This window comes from Carassius gibelio, chromosome B19, assembly GCF_023724105.1.
Source record: "Carassius gibelio isolate Cgi1373 ecotype wild population from Czech Republic chromosome B19, carGib1.2-hapl.c, whole genome shotgun sequence".
Lineage (NCBI taxonomy): Eukaryota > Metazoa > Chordata > Actinopteri > Cypriniformes > Cyprinidae > Carassius > Carassius gibelio.
Window position 1 is genome coordinate 17676992 of NC_068414.1, and position 23792 is coordinate 17700783.

General features: G+C 37.7%; 1 protein-coding gene across 4 annotated transcripts; it reads right to left on the bottom strand.

Moving 5' to 3' along the window:
* Window positions 1-204: 204 nt before the first annotated feature.
* si:dkeyp-120h9.1 (Y+L amino acid transporter 2-like) lies at window positions 205-23561 on the bottom strand. 4 transcript variants are annotated; one of them, XM_052584944.1, is made up of 11 exons: window positions 23424-23497; window positions 21468-21629; window positions 9439-10018; window positions 6794-6919; window positions 4769-4913; window positions 4021-4144; window positions 2812-2915; window positions 2621-2717; window positions 2355-2504; window positions 1410-1593; window positions 205-709 (listed from the first exon to the last, which is right to left on the bottom strand). In XM_052584944.1, exons 3-11 carry the CDS (start codon window positions 9872-9874, stop codon window positions 612-614), a joined length of 1464 nt encoding a protein of 487 aa, XP_052440904.1. In that variant the 5' UTR covers window positions 9875-10018; window positions 21468-21629; window positions 23424-23497; the 3' UTR covers window positions 205-611. The 4 variants fall into 4 exon arrangements, with proteins under 4 accessions (XP_052440904.1, XP_052440902.1, XP_052440906.1 ...); XM_052584942.1 differs by lacking the exon at window positions 21468-21629 and having other exon boundaries at window positions 23424-23561; XM_052584946.1 differs by lacking the exon at window positions 21468-21629 and having other exon boundaries at window positions 23353-23431.
* Between the last annotated feature and the right edge of the window lie 231 nt (window positions 23562-23792).

Below are 23792 nucleotides of genomic sequence, written 5' to 3' on the forward strand. Positions count from 1 at the left end.
AACAATTTTAAATCTGAACAAATCTGAAATAAGGCTCACAGAGAAACTTTAGAAACAAAGTCAGTTTTTTTCAACTTGAGTCATAGCTGAAAAAAAAAAAAAAAAGATATGGCTTTCAAGTACCTATGAAACAATCCTTCATCTCCGTAAACAAAATTCAGTATCCAGCAAATATGCATCTTGCACATCTCTAGAGATGCCACGTTTCAGTTATCAGGCCTGACAAAAGTTGAGCATCTTTACTACAGAGCCTCATATAAGACAGAAGGACAGATAAAATAAACATTGATGAATAAAACAATGAGGTAAACCTGATTTCAATAAAACAACATTACAGTTGTTAACTGAATGGTCCACTGAACTGAACCTGATGTTCAACACAGTCAGAGGTCTGAGGGATCAGAGGAACAGGGTGTGAACACACTTGTGAGTTCAGTTGTTTACTCGGTTGAATATTTCGATCCTAATCTCCATCTCCATGCATTGCTCCGTCCCATGCACGCTCAAGACTGGAAGGTGCAGATGTGTGGTGCTGGCTTGAGTGTTGGCTTATTCTCAAAGTAGTCTGGGTAATCCGGCTTCCTTGGTTTAGCTTCCTTTAGAGTCGATGTTCATTCTTTTTTGTGATCCTCGGGAGGATCGTCCAGGTCCAAACCGGGTTCTGCCACGCAGCAATAACACAGCTTCTGTGTTTGCAATGAAATTGTGTCTGAAAGAAGAAAAAGATAAAAGCTTTAGAGACACTTTACATTACATGTCCATTTTATACGCAATGGATCATCCTGTCAATTTAATTAATTTAAAAACACTTAAATGTAGGCAACAAATGTAGCACATCATGCAATTCTTTTAAAGTTTGATCTGCTTTCAAAAGTTTAACTGATAACAGCCCTAACCATTTAAAATAGTAACTTTTTTTTTCAGGTTCAGTTTTTTATAGTCTTCTAAAGCATGCCAATACAACTGCATCATAAATGCTGTAATGTAAAGTATGAGCAAAAATCTATGGAAAATGACTGAAATATCTTTTTCCCCTCTGTAACATCCTAATTAATGGACGCTAACCACAGTGTAAGAACAAGGGTCTCAGATGAAAACAGTGGAGTCATTGTTCATAGTAAAGCAATTTGCACAGCAGCACATATGGATCATTATATGCGCACAATACTCCTGATTCATAACAGCGAATTCATCTTGAGCTTTAAATTCAATCCACATCACCACATTTATGTATATATGCAAGAGGGCCCCTAGAAGGCAAACAGAAACTGGTGGAGCAACTGCTGGAGAAAGTTTCAGAGTAAAAACACTTCCTACAAAGAAACCAGAGCCGTGCAGGTGCCCAGCTGAACTAATAGAAGTGAGACAAGACAAACGAGAGGCTCTCGCCTGTTTGTGTGCTCACTCACCGAGCATGTGTCCCAGAAAGGCGGGTCTGGAGCTGGGCGGGAGGTGCACACATATGTAATAAACAGGAGCCCCGGAGAGAGCGACGATGATTCCCACCAGAGAGTTAACAGTGTCACTGTAGAGCGGTACAACCACCAGAAACACACTGCACAGGCAGTACACGATCGGGAAGAACAGACTCAACTACACCAAAACAAACACACAGAGTCAATTAAACACATGATAAACCAGGGCCATAACCAAATAAAAAATGTTAACTTTGTAGCAAGTATGAAATATATGACGTTGGTTATTGTCTGAGCATTTTAAGGCACCATAAATGCACTGATGTGAAAGCTGTTCTATAAGATAAGAAACATTATCCTTCTTTCTAAGACACTTTATCTTGACTCAGTATCATACATATCTTTTAGAGAGAGATAGAGAGATAGAGAGGAAGAAAGAGATAGAGAAAGCCTTTTTTGTCAGCAGCTTTGGTTACAGTACTTTTACCCATTAACTTTTTCCCCATATAAATTAAAAAAATAAATATATATATATTTGAAACCATCGAGCTATAAGAGAACTCACATGGCTTTAATGATGGAAGAGCATTGTGAATGAAAAATCTAAATAATGAAAACAGATATATATAAAGCTATCCAATTAAAAAAGTTAATTATATACATAGAAAAAAAAATTACATTTACAATTGCATATTTATACATATAGAGTAGTTATTTGAGAGACTACTGAAACAGGCACTGAAGAGCCATTCTCTGATTGGTGGAGCTTTTCTCTACAGAATCATGGGTAATGTAGTTTTTTTAAGCATGTACAACTGAATAACATCCTTGTAGCTCAGGTCTTCAAGTTTACAAGTAATTCTTAAAGGGTTAGTTCACTCAAAAATGCAAGACAACTGTTATGAGAGGTTTGGGTTTGTAATAAAGCTACTGACTTACCTTAACAGGACGGTGCAGGTCAGGTGATTTGATGCGCAGGTAGATCAGACTGCCTATAGAAAGGCCTATGAACAACCAGTAATTAAAACTGAAGTAATTAATTAGCTGGAACACATCCTTCACGCAGAGAAATATGAGTGACATGCCACCCTAAGGGAGGAGGGAAAAAAAGCAGATCTCACAGATTGAAGCGTCCTGTTTTTAGTATATCACAGATATTCTAGGTTTTCTGCATAGTACAGGCATGTCTCAGCCTGCTTACTCACATTAAACAGCAGGGCTGGGATTGGTGTGTAGCGTTTGACATGGATCATACAGAGGACATTGGGTAAATGGCCCTCACGCGAACCCACAAAGAACAGCCTAAAAGGAAAAACGGGATTTGGCAAAGAAACTGAATTCCTGCCACCATGCAACAACTCATCAAACGACAGAAGACTCAGAACAAGATCTTCACCTGGATGCGGCAATGATAGAGGAGTTTAAGCCTCCATAACAGGAGATGGCCACAGACAGCGGGATGAGCCAGCTAGCATATCCCAGCACATAGTCAGCAAACGTCTGTGTTAGACATACAAGCAAAAGTGTTTTCATTAACCAATAACTGACTGACACTCTATACTAGTTTATCTAAAAAAAAAAAAAACACTAAAGTGAGCCAATTTAAATGCTAAGAGTGAATTTAGAGATTACAATATAACAATGGTTAGTATGAAAAATAGATTTCTATTTTGTTTTGTTTATATTTTAACACTACGACTGTAAAATTACAATAATAATTTTAAATGATAATATTAACCAATCTCTTTTATTTTTTTTAAACCAACAAGCACCAATTGCATGGAGCCCTTAAAGCTTCTGTTTCTTTTGTCAACAGCCGGTTTATAAGCACTTCACATGGTTTAGGAAATTATCAGTGTAAGCCATATTCTCAAATGCAGAAGTCAACCAGACTCACCACAGATGTAGAGATGAGCTCATGTGGAGCAGAAGCTATTGCAAACCGAACCGTTCAGAGATACTGAACAAAAAAAACTCAGAGCTGCTCGTGTACAAATGAACACTGTGCCACGCTTCACTGTGATAGATGCATAACACATATATTTATTAAATTGCAGCCTTTGTGACTAGGCAACCTCACTAAGCAATATCGCAATTTTGCTTTGTTTTATTTATTTATTTTTTATTAATTGTGCAGCTGGTTAAGCTAATGTTGTTGTGTTAGATGCTCAAACAAACAGAGCAATGTTTTGGAAGAATATACAGTTGTCTCTGCATACAAAAACGTAACTGGACACAATAGAACCAAAACAGTGCTTCAAACACAGTTTGTTGGCCATTAAAACTTCCACAGAGCAGCATACTAGCATAATTACAGGTAGCAGAGCATCTGTGGTTGAGGACTAATGTCATCGAGCATCTCTAGAGAGAGGACATTACCTCAAGCTGCTCTGCTTAACCAGATCAGTGTAACAGGAGATGAAAACATGATCAAATCCGGAGTCAAACTAAACAGACGCTGTCCATTAACTTCCATGTGACAGCCAAGGTCATGTGGGTTAAAAATGAGCATTTGCTACCGTTATCTTGAGATATTCAGATAAAAGAGAATGCAGCTTTTTTTTTTTTACCATAAAATTCATCTTTGAAGAAAAGTTTTACTCACCACAGCCACAGCTTCACTCTGTAGCAGTGTGTTCATGTCCAGCACTGCATAATAGGCGATATTAGTCAGGATGTAGATTATTGTGACAATAGGCATGGAGATCGCTATAGACAGGGGCAGGTTCCTGTAGAAGAGAAAGATTTTGCTGACATACTTAATCTTCCAGATTTTTTCCGAACAGACCCCCAGTTTGACACTGGCCAGTAAAACTGATAGTCCCACCTCAAATTAATGCCATTGGTTGAGCCAAATTGATTCAATTGCTTAAACGAACCGAGCAATGTTTCGAAAGTACTAGGCTGCAGGATACACTTTTCAGGGCAATCCATCTACATATGGCTTACTCATAGTTATCTATGCATATAAAGCTGGGACATGAGAAATAATTATATTATTATTAATTCTTACTCATGATGAGTGGAACATTTCTTCGTATTACTATTAAGACAAATGTCAAACCTTCACTGGCTCTGCACCCCTTTACCTAAATTCATTACTTCAGACTTGTGTGCCCTCTAGAAGCTTGCGTTCTGCAAGTGAACGTCACTTGGTTGTGCCATCACAAAGCAGCACAAAATCACTTTCACTGACTCTTTAATGAACCTTGCAACGTGTACTGCGTTAAGCCAACTGAGTGTTGTTATAGCACCCGCCTGTTGCTCTTTTGCTGATTTTGATTGCTTCCATTGTCCTAATTTGTAAGTCGCTTTGGATAAAAGCGTCTGCTAAATGGCATGAATCTCAGTACCTCTCTGGGTTTTTAATCTCCTCTGTGATGAAGTTCAGGGTGTCCCATCCGGAGTAGGAGTACAGAGCAGCGTACAGAGCCAGAGACATGTTTCCTGGATCCAGTTTAGAGTTCTCAAACGAATCTCTAAAGTTGTCTGTTTTTCCTGTGGCACGGCAATGCAAATGCAGTCCAATGTCAAAAACAAACAGTGACAACTCACAAAAACATAAGTGTGTAGCACCTACTGTATAGGGTCGGTATTTATGTATTTTTTTAAACATCCCATTCTCACCAAGGCTGCATTTATTTGATTAAAAATACAGTAAAAACAGTGATACTAAAATATTATAATAATTTAAAATAACTTTTCTACTTTCATATATTTTTTTAAATGTAATTCATTCCTGTGATGCAAAGCTGAATTTTCAGCATCATTACTCCAGTCTTCCCAGTCACGTGATCTTTCAGAAATCATTCAAATATGCTGATTTGCTGTTCAAGAAACATTTCTCATTATTATCAATCTTTTTTGAGGTACTTAATATTTTTCCATGCAAAGTATGTTTTTTTTTTTTTTTTTTAAATTCTTTGATGAATAGGAAACAACAGCATTTATTAGAAAAATAACTTTTTGTTATTTGTTATGGGGACTGTAAGGCAATATTATAAATGTATACAATTATCTATCATGATCAATTAAATGTCTTTGCTTGGTAAAAAAAAATGTTTTTAAGTTTAAAACCACCAAACTTTAATATGGTATAAGGTGCTGGTCATATAATTAGAATATCATCAAAAGGTTTATTTCACTAATTCCATTCAAAAGTGAAACTTGTATAATATATTCATTCATTACACATGATATATTTCAATCATTCATTTCTTTTAATTCTGATAATTTTATAAGTGACAACTAAGGAAATTCTCAAATTCGGTATCTCAGAAAATTTGAATATTACTTGAGACCAATACAAAGAAAAGATTTTTAGAAATCTTCGCCAACTGAAAAGTATGAGCATGTACAGCACTCAATACTTAGTTGGGGCTTCTTTTGCCTGAATTACTGCAGCAATGCGGCGTGGCATGGAGTCGATCAGTCTGTGACCCTGCTCAGGTGTTATGAGAGCCCAGGTTGCTCTGATAGTGGCCTTCAGCTCTTCTGCATTGTTGGGTCTGGCATATCGCATTTTCCTCTCACAATACCCCATAGATTTTCTATGGGGTTAAGGTCAGGCAAGTTTGTTGGCCAATTGGTAGCTTTGGCACTGTGTGCAGGTGCCAAGTCCTGTTGGAAAATGAAATCTGCATCTCCATTAAGTTGGTCAGCAGCAGGAAGCATGAAGTGCTCTAAAACTTCCTGGTATACGGCTGTATTGACCTTGGACCTCCGAAAACACAGTGGACCAACACCAGTAGACAACATCGCACCGTAAACCATCACTGACTGTGGAAACTTTACACTGGACCTCAACAAATGTGGATTGAATGCCTCTCCTCTCTTCCTCCAGACTCTGGGACCCTGATTTCCAAAGAAATGCTAAATTTACTTTTATCAGAGAACATAACTTTGGACCACTCATCAGCAGTTCTTTTTGAAGCGAGACGCTTCTGATGTGGTCTGTTGTTTAGGAGTGGCTTGACACAAAGAATGCGACAGCTGAAACCCATGTCTTGCATACGTCTGTGTGTAGTGGTTCTTGAAGCACTGACTCCAGCTGCAGTCCACTCTTTGTAAACCTCCCCCACATCTTTTCAATCCCTTCGCCTCTCTATTAATGTGCTTGGACACAGAGCTCCGTGAACAGCTAGCTTCTTTTGCAATGACCTTTTGTGTCTTGCCCTCCTTGTGCAATGTGTCAATTGTCATCTTTTGGACAACTGTCAAGTAAGCAGTCTTCCCCATGATTGTGTAGCCTACAGAATAGAATATACAAGTTTCACTTTTTGAATGGAATTAGTGAAATAAATGAACTTTTTGATGATATTCTAATTATATGACCAGCACCTGTATAGTAAACAACACGTGTGTCAGTATGTTCAAACCTTGGGCCAGCACAATCATTCCAGCAATGATAATGACTATGAGAGCCATGACTTTAGCCACAGTGGAGATGACCTGAAGAATGGCCCCCCATTTCACCTTCATGCAGTTCACAAAGGTGAGAAGACCTGCAAAGGAAACAGAGACAAACATGCCCATATAAAAGCCAGACAATATATATACCGAATATACTGCTATTTGCAACTGCTATTTCTTAAAGGGGTCATATGCCGTTCCTAAAAAGAACATTATGTTGTGTATTTGGTGTAATGCAATGTGTTTAAGGTTAAAAAAAAACATTATTTTCCAAATACTGTAATTATTGTTTCTCCTCTATGCCCCGCCTTTCTGAAACGTGTCGATTTCTACAAAGCTCATCATTCTGACAAGCGAGGTGTGCTCTGATTGGCCAGCTATCCAGTGCGTTGTGATTGGCTGAATGTCTCTAGCATGTGATGGAAATGGGTCTAAGAGGCTCTAAGTGACAATCCCCCAGTAAAAACCATATCCCGGGGTAAAATAATTTTTTTTTTGGTGGGGTTCCCCTGGTAAAAGTTGCATTCCAGGAGCTAAATATCACGTTACTGGGGTTGCTTCTACCAGCGGACATGAAAAACAAACCGCAGCAACAGTACAAAAGTAGCCCAATTCCGCGGGAAAAGCGTGAACTTTGCAACACTGGTGAGAATCAAATTTCACCTCTTTTCTGTACGTGTACATCTGGACGGTTTCATGCAAATCTTCCCACATGACCCCTTTGATGTCCTGTTTGATCATGTGTATTAGTTCCATAGCTGCATTGTGCAATTGTGTTTCATTATAACTATTATAACTACTATTAGCTTGTTGATGAACGAAAATTTCCAATGTGTCGTAAGTTCTCCTTCAATTATTTAGTTTCACTGACAGGTTGTCTAGGGTTATAAAATTAGGCTGCTTGTGAGTTTGTTTGTTTTTTTCTTACCAGGACAGAGTAAACCCTAAAATCGTACTCCTGCAGTTTTTCTGACTGGTAATTCAAGTTCCTCCATTCTTCTGTTACTGCAGTGAACACTCCTGGCATATAATTTCACCAGCAAACCAAGTCTGACAGTAATTCACTCCTCGATAAACAGTCTCTCAGAACTGCAGATACCATTGTGACTGGACGTCCTGGCGCTGTGGTACCCAGGAGATTAATTGAGGTATTTCTGTTCCAGATTTAATCTCAGTTCAAATGCCAACTCATTCTGATGAAACTGTACAGACCAGGTCCAAACAAAGTGCTATTTTTCACAAAATGGAAATTAAACCCATTAGAATTAAACTGTTATATAAGCTTGCATAAGCTTTGTGGTTCAGGCCTGTTTGCTAAGTACTTGGGTGGACTTTGCAGCAGTAAGTAGCAAAACATGTCACGGGTGATAAATACCCAAGAATTCCCTTGAACTCAAACAAACTGCGATGATCTCTGTGGAAACAGTCACCAGTGACTTCATAAAAAGGTCTTGTGGAGGTCTCGGCAGGGTTACGGACTGTCCAAATGGAAAGAATCTGGTTGACATAAATAAAAATGCCTAAATAATGCCAACCAACACTGACAGGAATGGAGAGAGCAGCTTGGCAGCCGCAGTGGAATTAACAGCTGAACTAACAGACAACACCTGCTTCAAAATGTATAAAGACAGTATTCACTTCATTTTAACAAATTATAAGGACAAAGTAAAAGTTTATGCAAATGAAAATGTTGACCGTTTGTTCACACTGCAGTGCAGATTCACCTGCTTGACTGTGTAATTTTAACAAGTTAATATTGAAACTACACTATCTAACAGTCCACAGAGGTAGTCCACCCAAAAAAGAAAAGAAAAAAAAAGATTTGTGCTTTCTGTTCAAGGAAAAAATAAGGTTCATGGATTTAACTCGGTGGAAAAGGAGACTTATCATTGCAACTTGAAAACATGTTTTGGTATGAAGATAATCAAAAGGAGAAAAAAGAAAACACAAATTTCCTCTCAAAAATGAACAAATAAAATAAAAGGAAATGAAATAAGAAATGAAATAGGAAATGAATGCAGAGAAAAATGCACCATGAGCACTCTGGTGGACATTCATTCAATGTAAAACTTCAAAGTTTCATTTTTTTTTTTTTTTGCTTTCATTTTTTTTCATTTCCCTTTTAGTTATTTAATAATTATTGCATTTTATTATTATTATTATTGCATTTCGATTAGTTACCAAAAGTTTATCATGTAAGACTTACATTTTCTTTTGAAGAAAGAAAACAACTCCATTTTAACAGTAAATAACAGTACTGATTCACAAATGTTGTGTACACGATGTTACTATATTACAATATATGTATTATCTATTTTGTATGGGGACTGAAAGGCATCCATAAATGAATTATCTAAATTAAGGTGTGCAGATCAATACCATGATCTGTTATAATCAACAGATTGCGGCATAAATTGGTATGATTTATTTTTGACGTTAACAAGAAGCGCTCTTTTCAGAGTAATCTCATACACACTGTGCGGTGTGAACAGTAAACAATAGTGAATCTATGGGAAAGCCAGCCTTTATTGTGCCACTATTTACACTAGTTTCAAGTGCTGCTACATGTGTGTTTATCAAAGCATGCATGCATGAGTGCAAGAGCACTTACCTATAATAACAGCCGCTATGAGCCGTACTGCATCATTTGGTGCTGGGCAGGTGGGGAAGAATGGTTTCACTAGGTAATTAGAAAAAGTAAGAGCAATGACAGCCTGGCAGGCCGGTTCCACAATCATCAGCGAGGTCCACAGACGGATGAATGCAAGGAAGCCCCCAAAGGTCTCCAGGATGTAGGCATAACTAGCTCCCGACTTGCGAATGGTTGTTCCCAGCTCAGCATAGCACAAGGCGCCAAAAACAGAGAAGATTCCTCCAATAACCCAAACCACCAGAGACAGACCATAAGATCCTGTTTTCTCCAGAACACCAATGGGAGAAACAAAGATGCCCGAGCCAATCATGTTCCCCACGATGAGGCAGACACCGTGCAGTAGTGAGATCTCCTGCTTTAGACGCATGGAGCTAGTGGAGTCGGCGTCCCCCATAATGAACTCAACTCAAGAGGCAGGGGTATTACAAAAATCAAGAATCAGGAATGTTATGCCACACCATCAACCACACAAGAGTCTGTACACATCCAACCTGGAGTTTCAGCCAAGTCTCATCGTTGTTGTCTTTCGGTCTCAAATCTGAAGGGTGAGAGAGAGAGATAAAACACAGCTAAATGAAGGCTGTAGGTTTTATACAATTGTGCCAGCATTTGTTGACAACACAAAACAGTTTAAACTTGTTCAACACTTAAAAAAAAATTAAAAAGTAGCTTAATCACTCCAACTTCAATGTTAACAAGGCCGCTTGAAAAACAAGTTCTTTAATTAAGCCTGAGTTGTTGTTGCCCACACCTGCTACCCAGGATGTCACAGGCACAGAGCAAGTGCAGTGACATCAGGATGAAATCAGTACAATGTGGGAAGAGAACCAGGCAACGCTTAGTTGGGTGCAGACGTGCGGTCATCAATTACAGCCTGCAGAACTAACTGCTTTTAGAGATAAATCTACTAGTGATAAAAACTTCCACTGAACACTAAAACTAAAACAATGTTATACACCAAAAGAATTGTAAAGAGAACTGAACTAGTAAAAGAATTGAAAGCCTGTAAGTCATATTTTTAAGTATGACTTAGGCACTTAAATCTTTCCGGGGCCATAATATGGTTTATTCTTTGACAGCTTAAAATGAGCATACCAATGTTAAATAGGAAAGAGAAAAGCACTCCTTAATTCTTTTCACGTTAAGTTGTATATTTTCAAACAATGGCTTGAGTTTACATGCAAAGAACACCTTTTCATTGTTTTCTTTTATGTAAACATGCACTTGAAGGATATGCCTGACTGCTGTGTTCTCTTCTTTTTGCAGAATATTACATTAAAGGGTTGGTTCACCCAAAAATTTAAATTAGCCCATAAATTACCCACACTCAAGACATCGTAGGTGTTTACGACTTCCTTCTTTCAGACAAATCCAGTCAGAGTTATATAAAAATTGTCTTTGATCTTTCAAGCTGTTTACAGGTGCACGAGAGAGAGCCTATGGAATCACCAATATTTGAAAAAATATACGTAAAAAAATACTGATGAACTAACGTTAAATATAAAATACTGTATTTAAAACAGCTAGTTCATATAGTCGGAAGCAACTGTCATATCGCGTCAACGGTGAAAATCAATAGTAGATTTAATTTAAAGTTCAACAGTTTGATATTGGACATAAACTAACACAAATATAAAGTATTTAAAACAGGTAAGTTGATATATTTGGAGTAAAGTTGAACTGAACTGATGCATTAATCATACAGCACTCCGGACCACGCACCTCATGATGAGACCGACGCACCGCCACAGAAACAAGAATGAGCAGTCGTCTAACATAACGGTGCCATTAAACTCAGTTAGTGAGGGCTCTTTAAAATATTACACATATATGGGCCGTTCAGATAACTTGTTAAAGTGCAATGAAATACCTTATATCTGCAGACAATGTACGTCTGTTTGTGGATGGAGACTTTGTAATGGCCGAAACTCTGTATTTTGCATGCATCACATTATAGTGCGGTGTGCATGAAAATAATAGCAAGTTCGCTCTGCTGCCTTGTTATTATTTTGTCTTTACTTTATTTGTAATGCCAAGAAGGAGTTTATCTCATGTATGAGAAGAGCGCGTTGTCGTGTAGCAGCCATTAAATGTGTGGGACACCAACTCCTCGTTTTCTGTCTCTTTCATTTCATGGATTTAACGAGTTATCCGAGTAAAAGCGGAAAACTTCAGAGACTATAGGCTCTAATTCTCCTGCGCTTGCGTGCGGGCATGTTTTTGTAACATATCTGGACACAACTTTGTATAATAACATGGGTATGACACAGCTATTACAAGCAGAGGGTGACTTATGAGGAAATAACCCATGTCCCCATTTTTCAAAATGCTTAAATCTGCTTATGTCGATATCTCTGACCAACCCATTACAAAATACTATCGTCTATCGGCACAATCCTACTTCAATCCAAACGTTGTAAAATAAAAGCCCATCCTTAATTTTAAAAAAAAAGTGTCTCATGGCTTCAGGGGTGAACAAAGGCCTCCTGTAGTGAATCGATAAGTTGACATGATATTAATCAGAATTTGATTTTTGTTTCTTTTTTTACAATTTGTACATTTGTTACAGCCTCGTCTTAATTTCTGTAATTTATGAAGGAGTGGATGCCGAGTTGCCATATCCTTCATACCAGAGATGGGACCAAGTCCCCATGTCTGCTTCATACTGATATTATATTATATTATTTCTTGTTTGACTATTAATCAAGTTATAGCAAGAGTGAAATGTGTAACCTTATGTGTGCTGTATTTCTTTTCCTCAAGATTAATGTCCACATATTATGTGTGTGTATCCAACCGTAATGATAAGACACTCGCCAGTGCTAGAAAGCCTTGAATTTTAGATAAGTTCTCTGTGTACGTGTGTTAGTATCTGTCTGTACAGGGAGAAGCTCAGACAGTCCCAGGACAAACGATCAACTGCCAGTGTCCAGCGTATCAGATATACGTCTTTGGAGAGTTTATCTAGGTTTTGGAACCAATCAGAATTTTGTTGACTTATGTATTGACGCAATTAGTATCCTCTGTCAGGGTATAACTGTGGTTGATTTTGTATTGTACTGGGGGTGGCCTGCGAACTCCTTCGAGAGTGTTGAAGCTGACTTCTGCTGATGAAATTGCAAACTATTTTCTTCAAGTAAAATTATTATTATTAATTGAACTCATCTCTGAGTCCTGGTCTTCATTGCGACATATCTGGTCCTTGGGTTTTAACTGTAAATTCCCCTACAGTTAATGGTGGAGGATCGGCGGGCAATAGTTCTTTGTTGACATCCCTGATCAATCATCAAACCAAGGTAGGAAAGATTTTAGATTTAATATTATTGGTTAGGAACTGTCTGTAAGTGGAGGGGGTCGAGAGAAGGAGGAACGATAGACTCACTCAGACGTGAGGGGGTAGACACCAGCTCCAGGGTGGAGTAGGTAAATTGGTGTCACAATATACCTGTAAATAAGTAACCTTGTGAATATAAGGGGTACAAGTACACATCGGTAGGTCTTGATATAAGATATTTAGAGATGTGTACAGTTACAGAGGGAACAGGTGCACACCTATAGGTCTTAGAGAGAGACGTAAAAATTTGTTTCTAGGTGTGCACAGTCCAGGGGGGGACAAAAACGCATTCTTAACAGGCATGTGAACCCGTAAAGGGCAGTGCTGGGTCAAGCACCGAGGGACAAGGGACACATAGGGCCGTAAATAGGCAGTGCTGGGTCAAGCACAGAGAGCCAAAAAGCACGAGAGGCCATAAAGGGCAGTGCATTTACGGCCGGGTAAGCCAAAGTAGGGGTATGGGAAATCCCGAGAAGAATGTAAGACGCTAGACGGGGGTTCTAGTCGTATCTCGCTCTTCCAACTCTCGATCACCCACCATTACAGACAGGGGCGCCCCGAGCTTAGAAATAGGCCAGGTCAGTGGTTAGGGAAAAGAGTATCCAAAATTAGTGTTTAAAAATAAATAGTGATAATTCATATGTGCACCTATAAAAATATAGGGATATATGCAAAGGGAAAGTATTGATTGATCTGGGATGCCTCAGGAACAACCCCAAAAGAGCTAAAATGTAGTTTTCATGACCCTGATTGGATTGGACCAGTATATGGAAATTCTGGAATATACTTTGCAATTTCATCACGCAGAAGTCAAGTGCTGTTGGTAAGATCGCCGCCTCAATATGTTTTTGGTTTATGATAGAAATATGACTGACAAATTAGGTAACCTGGTCAGCCCTGATAGAAATAATGAAACAGAAGAGAGCAAATGCTGTAAACAGTTTGGCTCTGAAGCTCTGACTTTAAAAATATATATATATTCTCTGAATTCATTTAAAGAATGATCAGTCTGAGCTTTAATTCTGATTGTAATGTTAAAACAAAAACTTGATTGGCTTTAAACTTAGAAAGAACCTGAGAAATAAACATTTATAAATGTATGTGCCGATTTGTTAAAAATAATCCCAGAAGTAACTGAGTGATGATTTAATCTGATTCTCTGTGCATAGAAGGTTTAAATGACAAAGAATGATATCATAAGACCTGTTCCAGTTCCTATATAATTGTTGAAAGTCCTGACAAGGAATACTGAACAGAATTCTGGGTTAGTGAAAAAAAAAAAAAAAAAAAAACTGTAGGCACACAAATTGGCAGTGGCATTTTGGAAAAACTTAGAAGCTTATGTTTTGTTAAAAAAGATAAAATTACTTTGACTACAATGAAGCCGTTGTTTTATCTCATGCTGGCCCCCACCATGACTCTGGCTTAAGCAGTAAAAATACCAGAGACATGTTCTGAGTAAAAAAAAAAAAAATTTAATTCCTATATTTACTAATGTTTGGCCAAAAGAGTAATTTTATTGTTGGATTGCAAAATTGTAGTCACGCAGCATCATAAAAAAAGAAAAAAGAAGAGAAAAGAAAATTATTTTTTGTTTATGAGATGATAAAGTTGTAAACAAGTAACATAAACAGGGGTTTCAAAGTAACTTTGAAGACAGCATGCTAGCAAGACCCAAAGTAATATACCTGGGTCAGATAACCTCTGACAGATTTAAAACCAATGTTGAAATTCAGAAGCCATGGCCAGAATTAAGTGAATGAATAAATACAAGTTGATGTAAAAGTAATGACAATGACTGCAAAGAACTTTGAGAAACATTTGAGTTGCGAAAATAAAGTAAAAATACAAATATAAAGATGTTTATTTTTAAAATGCATATAATTTCTGACAAGTTTTAAACTGGGCTAGAGTAAAATGATAGTACGATGAAATTATGTTAAAAATGAATGAAAATGCATTGTTACGAGTCCTGAATCCCTCAGAGTTCTCTCTCTCTCATTCAAAGTAAGCTAAAATGCCGTTATCTGAGCTTGTGTTTAAGTGATAAGATATTTATAGTACAGCACAGTGTTTCAGTCAAATCATAGGCAGAGATGCTAAAGGACATGCTAAAAAGAGTTCAGATTTAATGCATTAAGAGGGCAATTGGTAGTTAAATGTTCAACTGCCCAATGCATGTAAGAAATAAGAGATTATAAAAATAATGAATAACAATTTAGGAGCAATTGTTGAAGAGACATGAGGTCTTTAAAATCATAATACAGACCCTGAGCTATAGATGTAATAATTCTGAATAGTTAAACAGTTGTATTGCTATTTGTTCTATGACCAGTAACTTATCTGTCTTATTTTTAGTCTCCACCATCATACAGGGCCTGATGGCTGCAGCTACAGAAGCAACAGAAAATTACAATGAATGGACGGGTGTGAAAAATAAATTCACTGAGTAATCTCAGCATGATAGTTTGGAGGTATCCAATTGAGTTTAGCGATTAAATATTAGTTTGATTAACCTTTTTCAATGTTTTAACACTAGTAGGTGCTGTCAATGGCTCTCATGGTTCTTGAGTGCACCTTTCCTAAGCTGCAGGAAATACTGGATTCTGGAAGAAGACTGTCGAGGATGTTGCAACGGGAAAGAGTGGTTACCAGTGTGCATGAGGTGATTTCTCAATGACGGGTAAGATCCTCTTCTGGCCAATAGGGGACAACCTAAGGCAGGGGGTCACCGCCACTGGGCACCTGCCCTGAAGGGAGGTGTTATATGTGAGATGGTAGTGGAGTTGAGCGGATGCTTGATAGGCCTAGAGCATCATTAAGAGGGGAACTGTATGAAGTACAGCAATCTGCCTCAAAATGTGAGCTCCTCCAGACCTGATCACCAGCAACCGCATTCCTTGACTGATTGTTGTGACAAGCGTCCACAACTTGATGCAACTATGCCAGTGGATCACACCCTGAGGACAAGGAGCTTATTTATAAAAAGTTAATGGCAATGGGCTTTCAAGAACCATCTGAGACCATGTGATGACAGCCATTATTTTGAGACAAAAATTTCTTATGAGGCTAAAATGATATTGAACTAATATGTCTATATCATAGTCTTTACTCATGCAGGTCATTAGGCATGACACAAGATGATAACAAGATATGGTGGTGGCTAAAAATGAAGACTGCTTCTGCTTAATCAAGAGATGGTTTAGATAACAAAGGTTAAGGGAATTAAGCATGTAAGGTAAATATAATTTTAAAGAAATGTTCCTAGCATTATGTATTTTAAACAGTCTAAACTGAGATTTTAGATCTAGAAACTTTGACATTTTTAACTTATTTGAATAATTTAGGGTTATATGTTGTAATGAATTTTATATTATAGTCTAAGTTAAAGTTTGGCAAAAATTGTCAAAATAAATAAATAAATAATATTTTGCACAGTAAGAGAGAGAGAGTGCTTGAGTGGAGGCAGGGATGGTGCTCTTCTTCTATTATTGGCCTGCTAAGAAAGAGTAACCAAAACAGAGCAATAATTTTAAGACCAAAACAACCCAGCTGATTTTTCTCAAAATAAAAATCATTAATGAACAGGCAAACTTTGAGATTAGATAAGAGATTAGGTACAAACTTGGTAAAATGCACAGACAATGTTTGAGTTTAAATCCTTCCGATTTAATACCAAAAGGAAAACCTTAAATATGAGCTGTTAAAATATAAATGTGTTAAGTATGTGCATGCATGAGGATGGCTATATATATATTATTGGGGGACAATTCTGTTCCTGTTTTGTTTCAATTGAGTCACTAACCTCTGGAATGAGTATTTTATCATTACAGATGTGTTAAGTGAAATTACTTTACAGAAGTCGATAATTCTGAGTGAAACTAATGAAAAGACAATGCCAAACATGGGACGAGCTTTAAGTGGATTGGTTATCCAGCTCTGTCTGCTACTGGTAATAATGACTTGTTTTGTCTTTTATAATACTGATTTAAATCACTCTCTGGATTAATATGTTAAAGAGTGTTTATATGATTGGATTTGTGAAATTTAAGTTTGCCGTCCAAAATGGGTTTAAAATCCATGCCTAAATTTAAATGAGGGTCTAAATTTTAACAAGTTAACACTTTGTTGTTTGAATGGTGAAGGTAAATATTTTAGACTTGATGGCAGAAAAACAGTGACAGATTGGCTACGTCACTAACCAAATTATCCAGAGAGCACCCTCACATAAAGAAGCCTGGTGGGAAAACAAAGGAGTGAATCCTGCTTGTGTAATATAGTGCAAAAGCTTTATGTAGTGGTTTATGTAGAACAGAGATAAGTTGAACAAAAACGTGTGGATAGCCCCTTAATGGAGCAAATCCATAACAAGAGGTTTGAATTAATTGAAATAGCACAGCAAAAAAAAAATAATAATAATAAATTTTGTTTGAACAAAACAATTGTAATATGCTCTATGGAGCTGCTTATGAACACCTGTCAGGTCAAATGTCAGGTCAAAAAAAATGTATATTGTTTCAATACAGATTTACAGAAACTGAGGATGTCTCTTTAATAAATATTTGGGCGTTTAGAACTAAGTAATAGTATTGTTCATTTAGTAATAGTATTGGGAAATCTGTGTGCTCTTTTTTTAGTTTATAATAATTTATGAGTAAATAAATATCACAACCAAATGACAAACATGAATGAGGGTTTTAAAGACATTGATCACGTAGCTGATGTGTAAGCATTTCTAACTGACAAAACATTGAGAACTAAATTGACTTAATACGAGGTATTGAGGATTTGCTTCTGAATGTGTCATTAATATAGTCTGAGTACAGTAATATGGTATGATAATTGACAAGACTTACATTTAAAAAAAAAAAAGGGTAATAATAAGGCAATGAGTATGGTTAACAGTAATGTCCTGGTATAAAATACATGCATGACAATAAGTGGATAGGTTAGTTGTATTTTTGAAGTTAGACACTTCGATACTTAAAATGTAATTTTGATCAAATGTTGTTAACAATGACAAGTTTGGAATGAAAGGGTAAAATGGATATTCAATCTCTATAATTGTACCATTGATCGGGAAAATGATAGATTTTCATAAAATAAGGGTATCTTTACTGGGATTTAGGTTATAAGCAATGTCTGTATTTGGTATCTGTGAGGTGACTGAGGGTCTGACATATGTCAGGAATGCAATAACAGTGGTAATTCATTTAGCCCGGCTTCCAGAGAATAATATATATATATACGTTTATTGTAATGAGTTTATTTTACTATATGACCAAATTAACTAAAATTCATCATAGTTGTATAAGACATATTAAAAGAAAACAAATAAGACAAATATCCTTCTTAAGGGTTAAATTTTTTTTTTTTTTTTAATTGGTTATAGTGTATGCGGTTTTCTTTAATGATTTGTTAAATCTGGTTAATGAATATGCAAATTTAGTCTTAAGGCTGTTGGATAAATGTTTTGTTTTAGAGGGTAGGTGTGAAGTAGCTGTAGTAGGAAGAGAGGTATTTACAAAGATATGTTGATGAAAGTATATATGGATGGAGGACACTTTTCCAGGTAGAGGGACACACAGAATAATTCACTGGAAAAGACATTATGTGAAGAAAGACTAGTGCAAGTGCAGATATTGTGGGATTAAGTAAGTAGATGAATGTATATGGGAAGTAAGAATGATTATGGGAAGTATTTTGTACAAAATAATGTGTTTATTACTAGAAATGTCAGCCAGTACCAGAGATCTTAAGTATATGCACCTGCTTAAGTTGACCAACAGCCTGCATTCTTAGCATGCATCACAACTACACCTGACCTCATTTAGACCAGATGTGGGGTATTAGACCCCACATTGATCTAAAACGGGGGACTGAAGGAGTGGATGCCGAGTTGCCATATCCTTCATACCAGAGATGGGACCAAGTCCCCATGTCTGCTTCATACTGATATTATATTATATTATTTCTTGTTTGACTATTAATCAAGTTATAGCAAGAGTGAAATGTGTAACCTTATGTGTGCTGTATTTCTTTTCCTCAAGATTAATGTCCACATATTATGTGTGTGTATCCAACCGTAATGATAAGACACTCGCCAGTGCTAGAAAGCCTTGAATTTTAGATAAGTTCTCTGTGTACGTGTGTTAGTATCTGTCTGTACAGGGAGAAGCTCAGACAGTCCCAGGACAAACGATCAACTGCCAGTGTCCAGCGTATCAGATATACGTCTTTGGAGAGTTTATCTAGGTTTTGGAACCAATCAGAATTTTGTTGACTTATGTATTGACGCAATTAGTATCCTCTGTCAGGGTATAACTGTGGTTGATTTTGTATTGTACTGGGGGTGGCCTGCGAACTCCTTCGAGAGTGTTGAAGCTGACTTCTGCTGATGAAATTGCAAACTATTTTCTTCAAGTAAAATTATTATTATTAATTGAACTCATCTCTGAGTCCTGGTCTTCATTGCGACATATCTGGTCCTTGGGTTTTAACTGTAAATTCCCCTACATTTAATTGCCATTTATTATGCTCCATCTCCAGTGGGAATAGTAGGAACAAAATGTGCAAGTCTGAACCATTCTGAAAGTGTGCAGGAGCATAAGCTGTGAAGCTGAATCATATACACCTCCTTTATTAGAATATAATCCTAACTAAGCTACTAAACTTGCTCAGAAAGTGATAACGGCATTTGAACACAAATACATACAGATACGTTACGTATATACACCCGGAAGATCTACAAACCTATTATTGGTTGTAAAATAATGTCCGATGTTGTGCCGAAATCGGTGACCTATTGAAAACTGTGACCAGGGATCGCTGTTCAGGTTTCCTCCTCATAACGTTTTAAATGAAGTGCATACTCTGACATGAATAACAAAAAGCTTTAAAAACAAGTATAGTTCTTATTGCTTTTGTAAATGATTAAAGCAATTAACTGTAATTACCCTTTAGATCAAACAACTTATTTCAATTATAAAAATGAGAGGAGCAGCTGATACACATCATATAAGTCACTTTATTAAGCATTATAGTCACATTCATTAAATAGAGGGGTAACATTTCAGTAGCTTTAAATTTAACCTGTCAGATCCTACTCTGCCAGAGTCACTTTATTAAACATTTTTAGTCAGTTATTATGGAATAAAGAGTGGTAATTTCACTACGAGTTCACTTCCAGTGACTCAGCATCAGTGTGGAAAAGTCTGAAGGAGATCACCAACTACAAGATACAATCCCCCAGCACTGTGGAGAAACAACAACTGACAGAAGATCTGAATGAGTTTTACTGCAAGTTTGAAAAAACACCCAGCACCCGCCCTGAACACACAACCACACAACACGCAACCATTCACACCTCCTGCAACCCCCCTCTCATCCACACCTGCAATTCAGATCAGCGAGGATGAGGTGCGCCAGGTCTTCTGGAAGCAAAAAAGGCCCATTGTGTTACATCAGACTGTCTGAAATTCTGCGCTGACCAGCTGACCAAACTTTGTCTCATTTCCGTGTTGAATACCACAAAAAAACTATTATTTGAATGACAAGATGCCACAGTTACACAGACTATTTTCATTTGCATGTAATTTTAGCTTGTTTTAATGTAGTTTAAGAGTTAGCTAGAGCTCCACTAGGCTAGCTGTGCTAAAAGTTAAAGCTAAACGTAAGCTGAGTAATTAAAAGTGACAGTGTGCCAGAAAAATTATTTTAATTATATGTTGATGGAATGCAATAAAGTTGTACACTGTCACAAAGTGCGAGACATCTTGCCCTTAATAAATGGTTAGCAAGCAATAATAGTTAACACTGGCTTGGCTTGTTATTCAGACAATAATAATAATAATAATAATAATAATAATAATAATAATATGAATTTTAGAACAAGTGTTGTACAGACAAGTTACTATGCATCAATAATGCCCATTTAAATATCATTGTTATGAAGTAATGTTTTTCTTTCTCTATTTACAGAGTAGCCATGCATCTAGCAGTGGTGGTTCATCTTCAGCTGAAGCCATTGTTCAGCCAACAGTCAAAGAGTCATTCCAGCGTCAGGCTTCATATGGACCCTCATCTCACCGGGCCAAAGAAATCACTCATGCCATAGCATATTATATTGCTAAGGACACGATACCAATTTACACTGTAGCAAAACCAGGATTTCAGAAACTGATGAAGACAACAGGTCCTCTTTACAAAATTCCCTCCGAGAAGTTTTTCTCAAAAACAGAATTACCCAGAATGTACAACAGTCTAAAAGAGGAAGTTGGTAAGCGTATAGTCCAGGGAAAATGGTATGCAGCAACCACTGACCTGTGGACCAGCAGTAGAGGAAGATACATCAGCTTCACCATCCACTACCTCTTAGACTGGAAACTTCAATCAAATTGCCTGAAAACAAAGTTCTTTCCAGAAGACCACACGGCTGACAATATCAGAGTTTTTTGATAACATGTTGCAAGAGTGGGGCATCAACAAAGAGCGTCTTGTCAGTGTTACAACTGATAATGCTACAAATGCTACAAAAAAAAAAGGCCTTTGAGAGTGACACCACCTTCCCCTGCCAGTGGTTTGGATGTTTTGGCCATAACTTGGATCTAGCCATTTCTAAAGCTCAGAAATAAACAAGAGGCCTTAAACATACCTCAGATGTCGCTCATCCATGAAGACAGATCTTGAGTCCAGGTACAATGATGATGCAAAGAAGGCGGTGGATTTGATAAGCTGTGTTGATCCACGGTTAAAGAGAAGCTTTTCTGATGACGTTGAAGCCACAGTCAACTTCTGCGCTGAGGAAGCCTCAAAACTGACAGATGACAACATCAGTGAGGGAGCTGCCCAGACAGAGCAAACCAGCACAACCTCCCCGATCCCCACCTCCAAACAGCACCAAAACTTGGCCACCCTCCTCAACAAAATCACCTTCACAAGGCACATCAGTTGGACTATAAGCAAAAAAAATAGAAAAAATGAGTCGGCCCTAAATTGACAGGGTCGGCCGGGTTACGGCAAACAAGAATATTTTTAAGGATGGCCTCAACATCCTGGAGCTTAACACACTCAAATCAGTGGAGATGGTCATGGACTTGAGAAGAAACCCCCTGCACTCCCCCCACTCAACATCATGAACAGCACTGTGACTGCAGTGTAGTCATTCAGGTTCCTGGGCACAACTGCCTCTCAGGACCTGAAGTGGGACATTCATATTGACTCCATTGTGAAAAAGGCCCAGCAGAGGTTGTTCAAACTGCCACAAGAGCTGCCACAAGAGCTGCTGAAACAGTTCTACTCCACCATCATTGAATCCATCCTCTGCGCTTCAGTAACTGTCTGGTTCAGCGCAGCTACCAAATCTGACCTCAGAAGAGTGCTGAGCGAATCATTGGTACAACCCTCCCTTCTATTCAAGAACTGTGTTTATCCAGATTGAGCAATAGGGCTGGCAGAATCACTCTGGACCAGCACACTCCCTCTTTGAACTGTTGCCATCTGGTCGACACTACAGAGCACGGAGCACCAGAACGACCAGACACAGGAACAGTTTCTTTCCCTCAGGCAATCCATCTAATAAACAGTTGATAATAACTGTTCCACACAACACTATTTATACACATATTTATCTAACACACATACCTAGTCTACACTTCAAATGTGCACATAATATACCTGTACATACAAAACTGTCTATTGTAATATACCTGCACATACAATTGTCAATTTGTGTACTACATACTTGTTCTATTGTCATTTTTATTATCTGTGTTTTTGTTCGGTCTCTGTCATTCTGTTGCACTGCAGAAGCTTCTGTCAAGAATTCCAAATTCCTCTTAGTGTACACATACCTGGCAATAAAGCTCATTCTGATTCTGACTCTGATAACATTTTGATAGCTAACATTATATAAAGTTTTACTTGTCAGATTCAGTGACCCTAGCTGACTGAACTGTATTAAATAAATGTGTATGTCAACTAAAGCAAGGAATATGTTTTACACAACAAGCGCTAAAACATCTCACAAGGAAACCACTCTTAGAAGTAGCACAAACACTGCTCGTCTCCGACGCTGACCACACAGCGTCTGATCTAACGCGTGCGCGCTCCCGCGATAACATTTGTTGGTCACAGTTTTCGAAAGCCCACCGATTTCGGCACAACACTGGGTTTAAATTTTCGATTCGCGCCAACATGAACAGACAAAACGGACGATATTACAAAAAAATATTCATGACTATTGTTTAACAAGTAATTCATCCCTATATGGTCGCCGAAACCATCGCGAGCTAACTAACACGTTAAGGAAGTCAGCACGTCTGAACACGATGTTCGGATTTAGTTAAAGTTAGCTCTTAAAACATTTGATTTCACGATTTCCCGTCAGACTTCATAATTTCCATATTAGTTGACTTCCAAGCTGAGAGTAAGTTATGTTCAATAGGATAAAAAGATAAGAAAACATCTCTGACTCCATTCACATCCACTTAGCTTAGGTGGTTTCAGCGGTTACACAGTCGCCCTGCTACAACACTCACACTGCGAACACTACCAGCTGAGGCTGGAGCGTGAAATATCAAGTTGTAGCGATCTAATCATCAGATCTTACCTGTTCTTAGTGAAGAGATGTGGACCATGTGCGTGCATGAGTGGACGTGGAGCTGAGAGGAGGAGACTCATGAGGACATCGACTTCCCCTCACCATTAGCTCCTCCACCTTCATCTCCACCAGCCCAACTGCTGTGAATGGTCGATGCCTGGGGTGTTTTTGTTTAAGGACCGGTTATTTCACATCATTTTTGTTTAGTTTAGTTTTGTCTGTGTGTGTGTGTGATATTTCAGTAGGTCTTATAGACTTTCAACAAAATCTTTTGTAATGGTTGCTAATGTAGTATTAGTCATATATGTTTTAATGTTTCTATTTGTTTCTATTGATTATTTATGCTGGTAATCCATTTTAAGATTTGTATCAATTTGT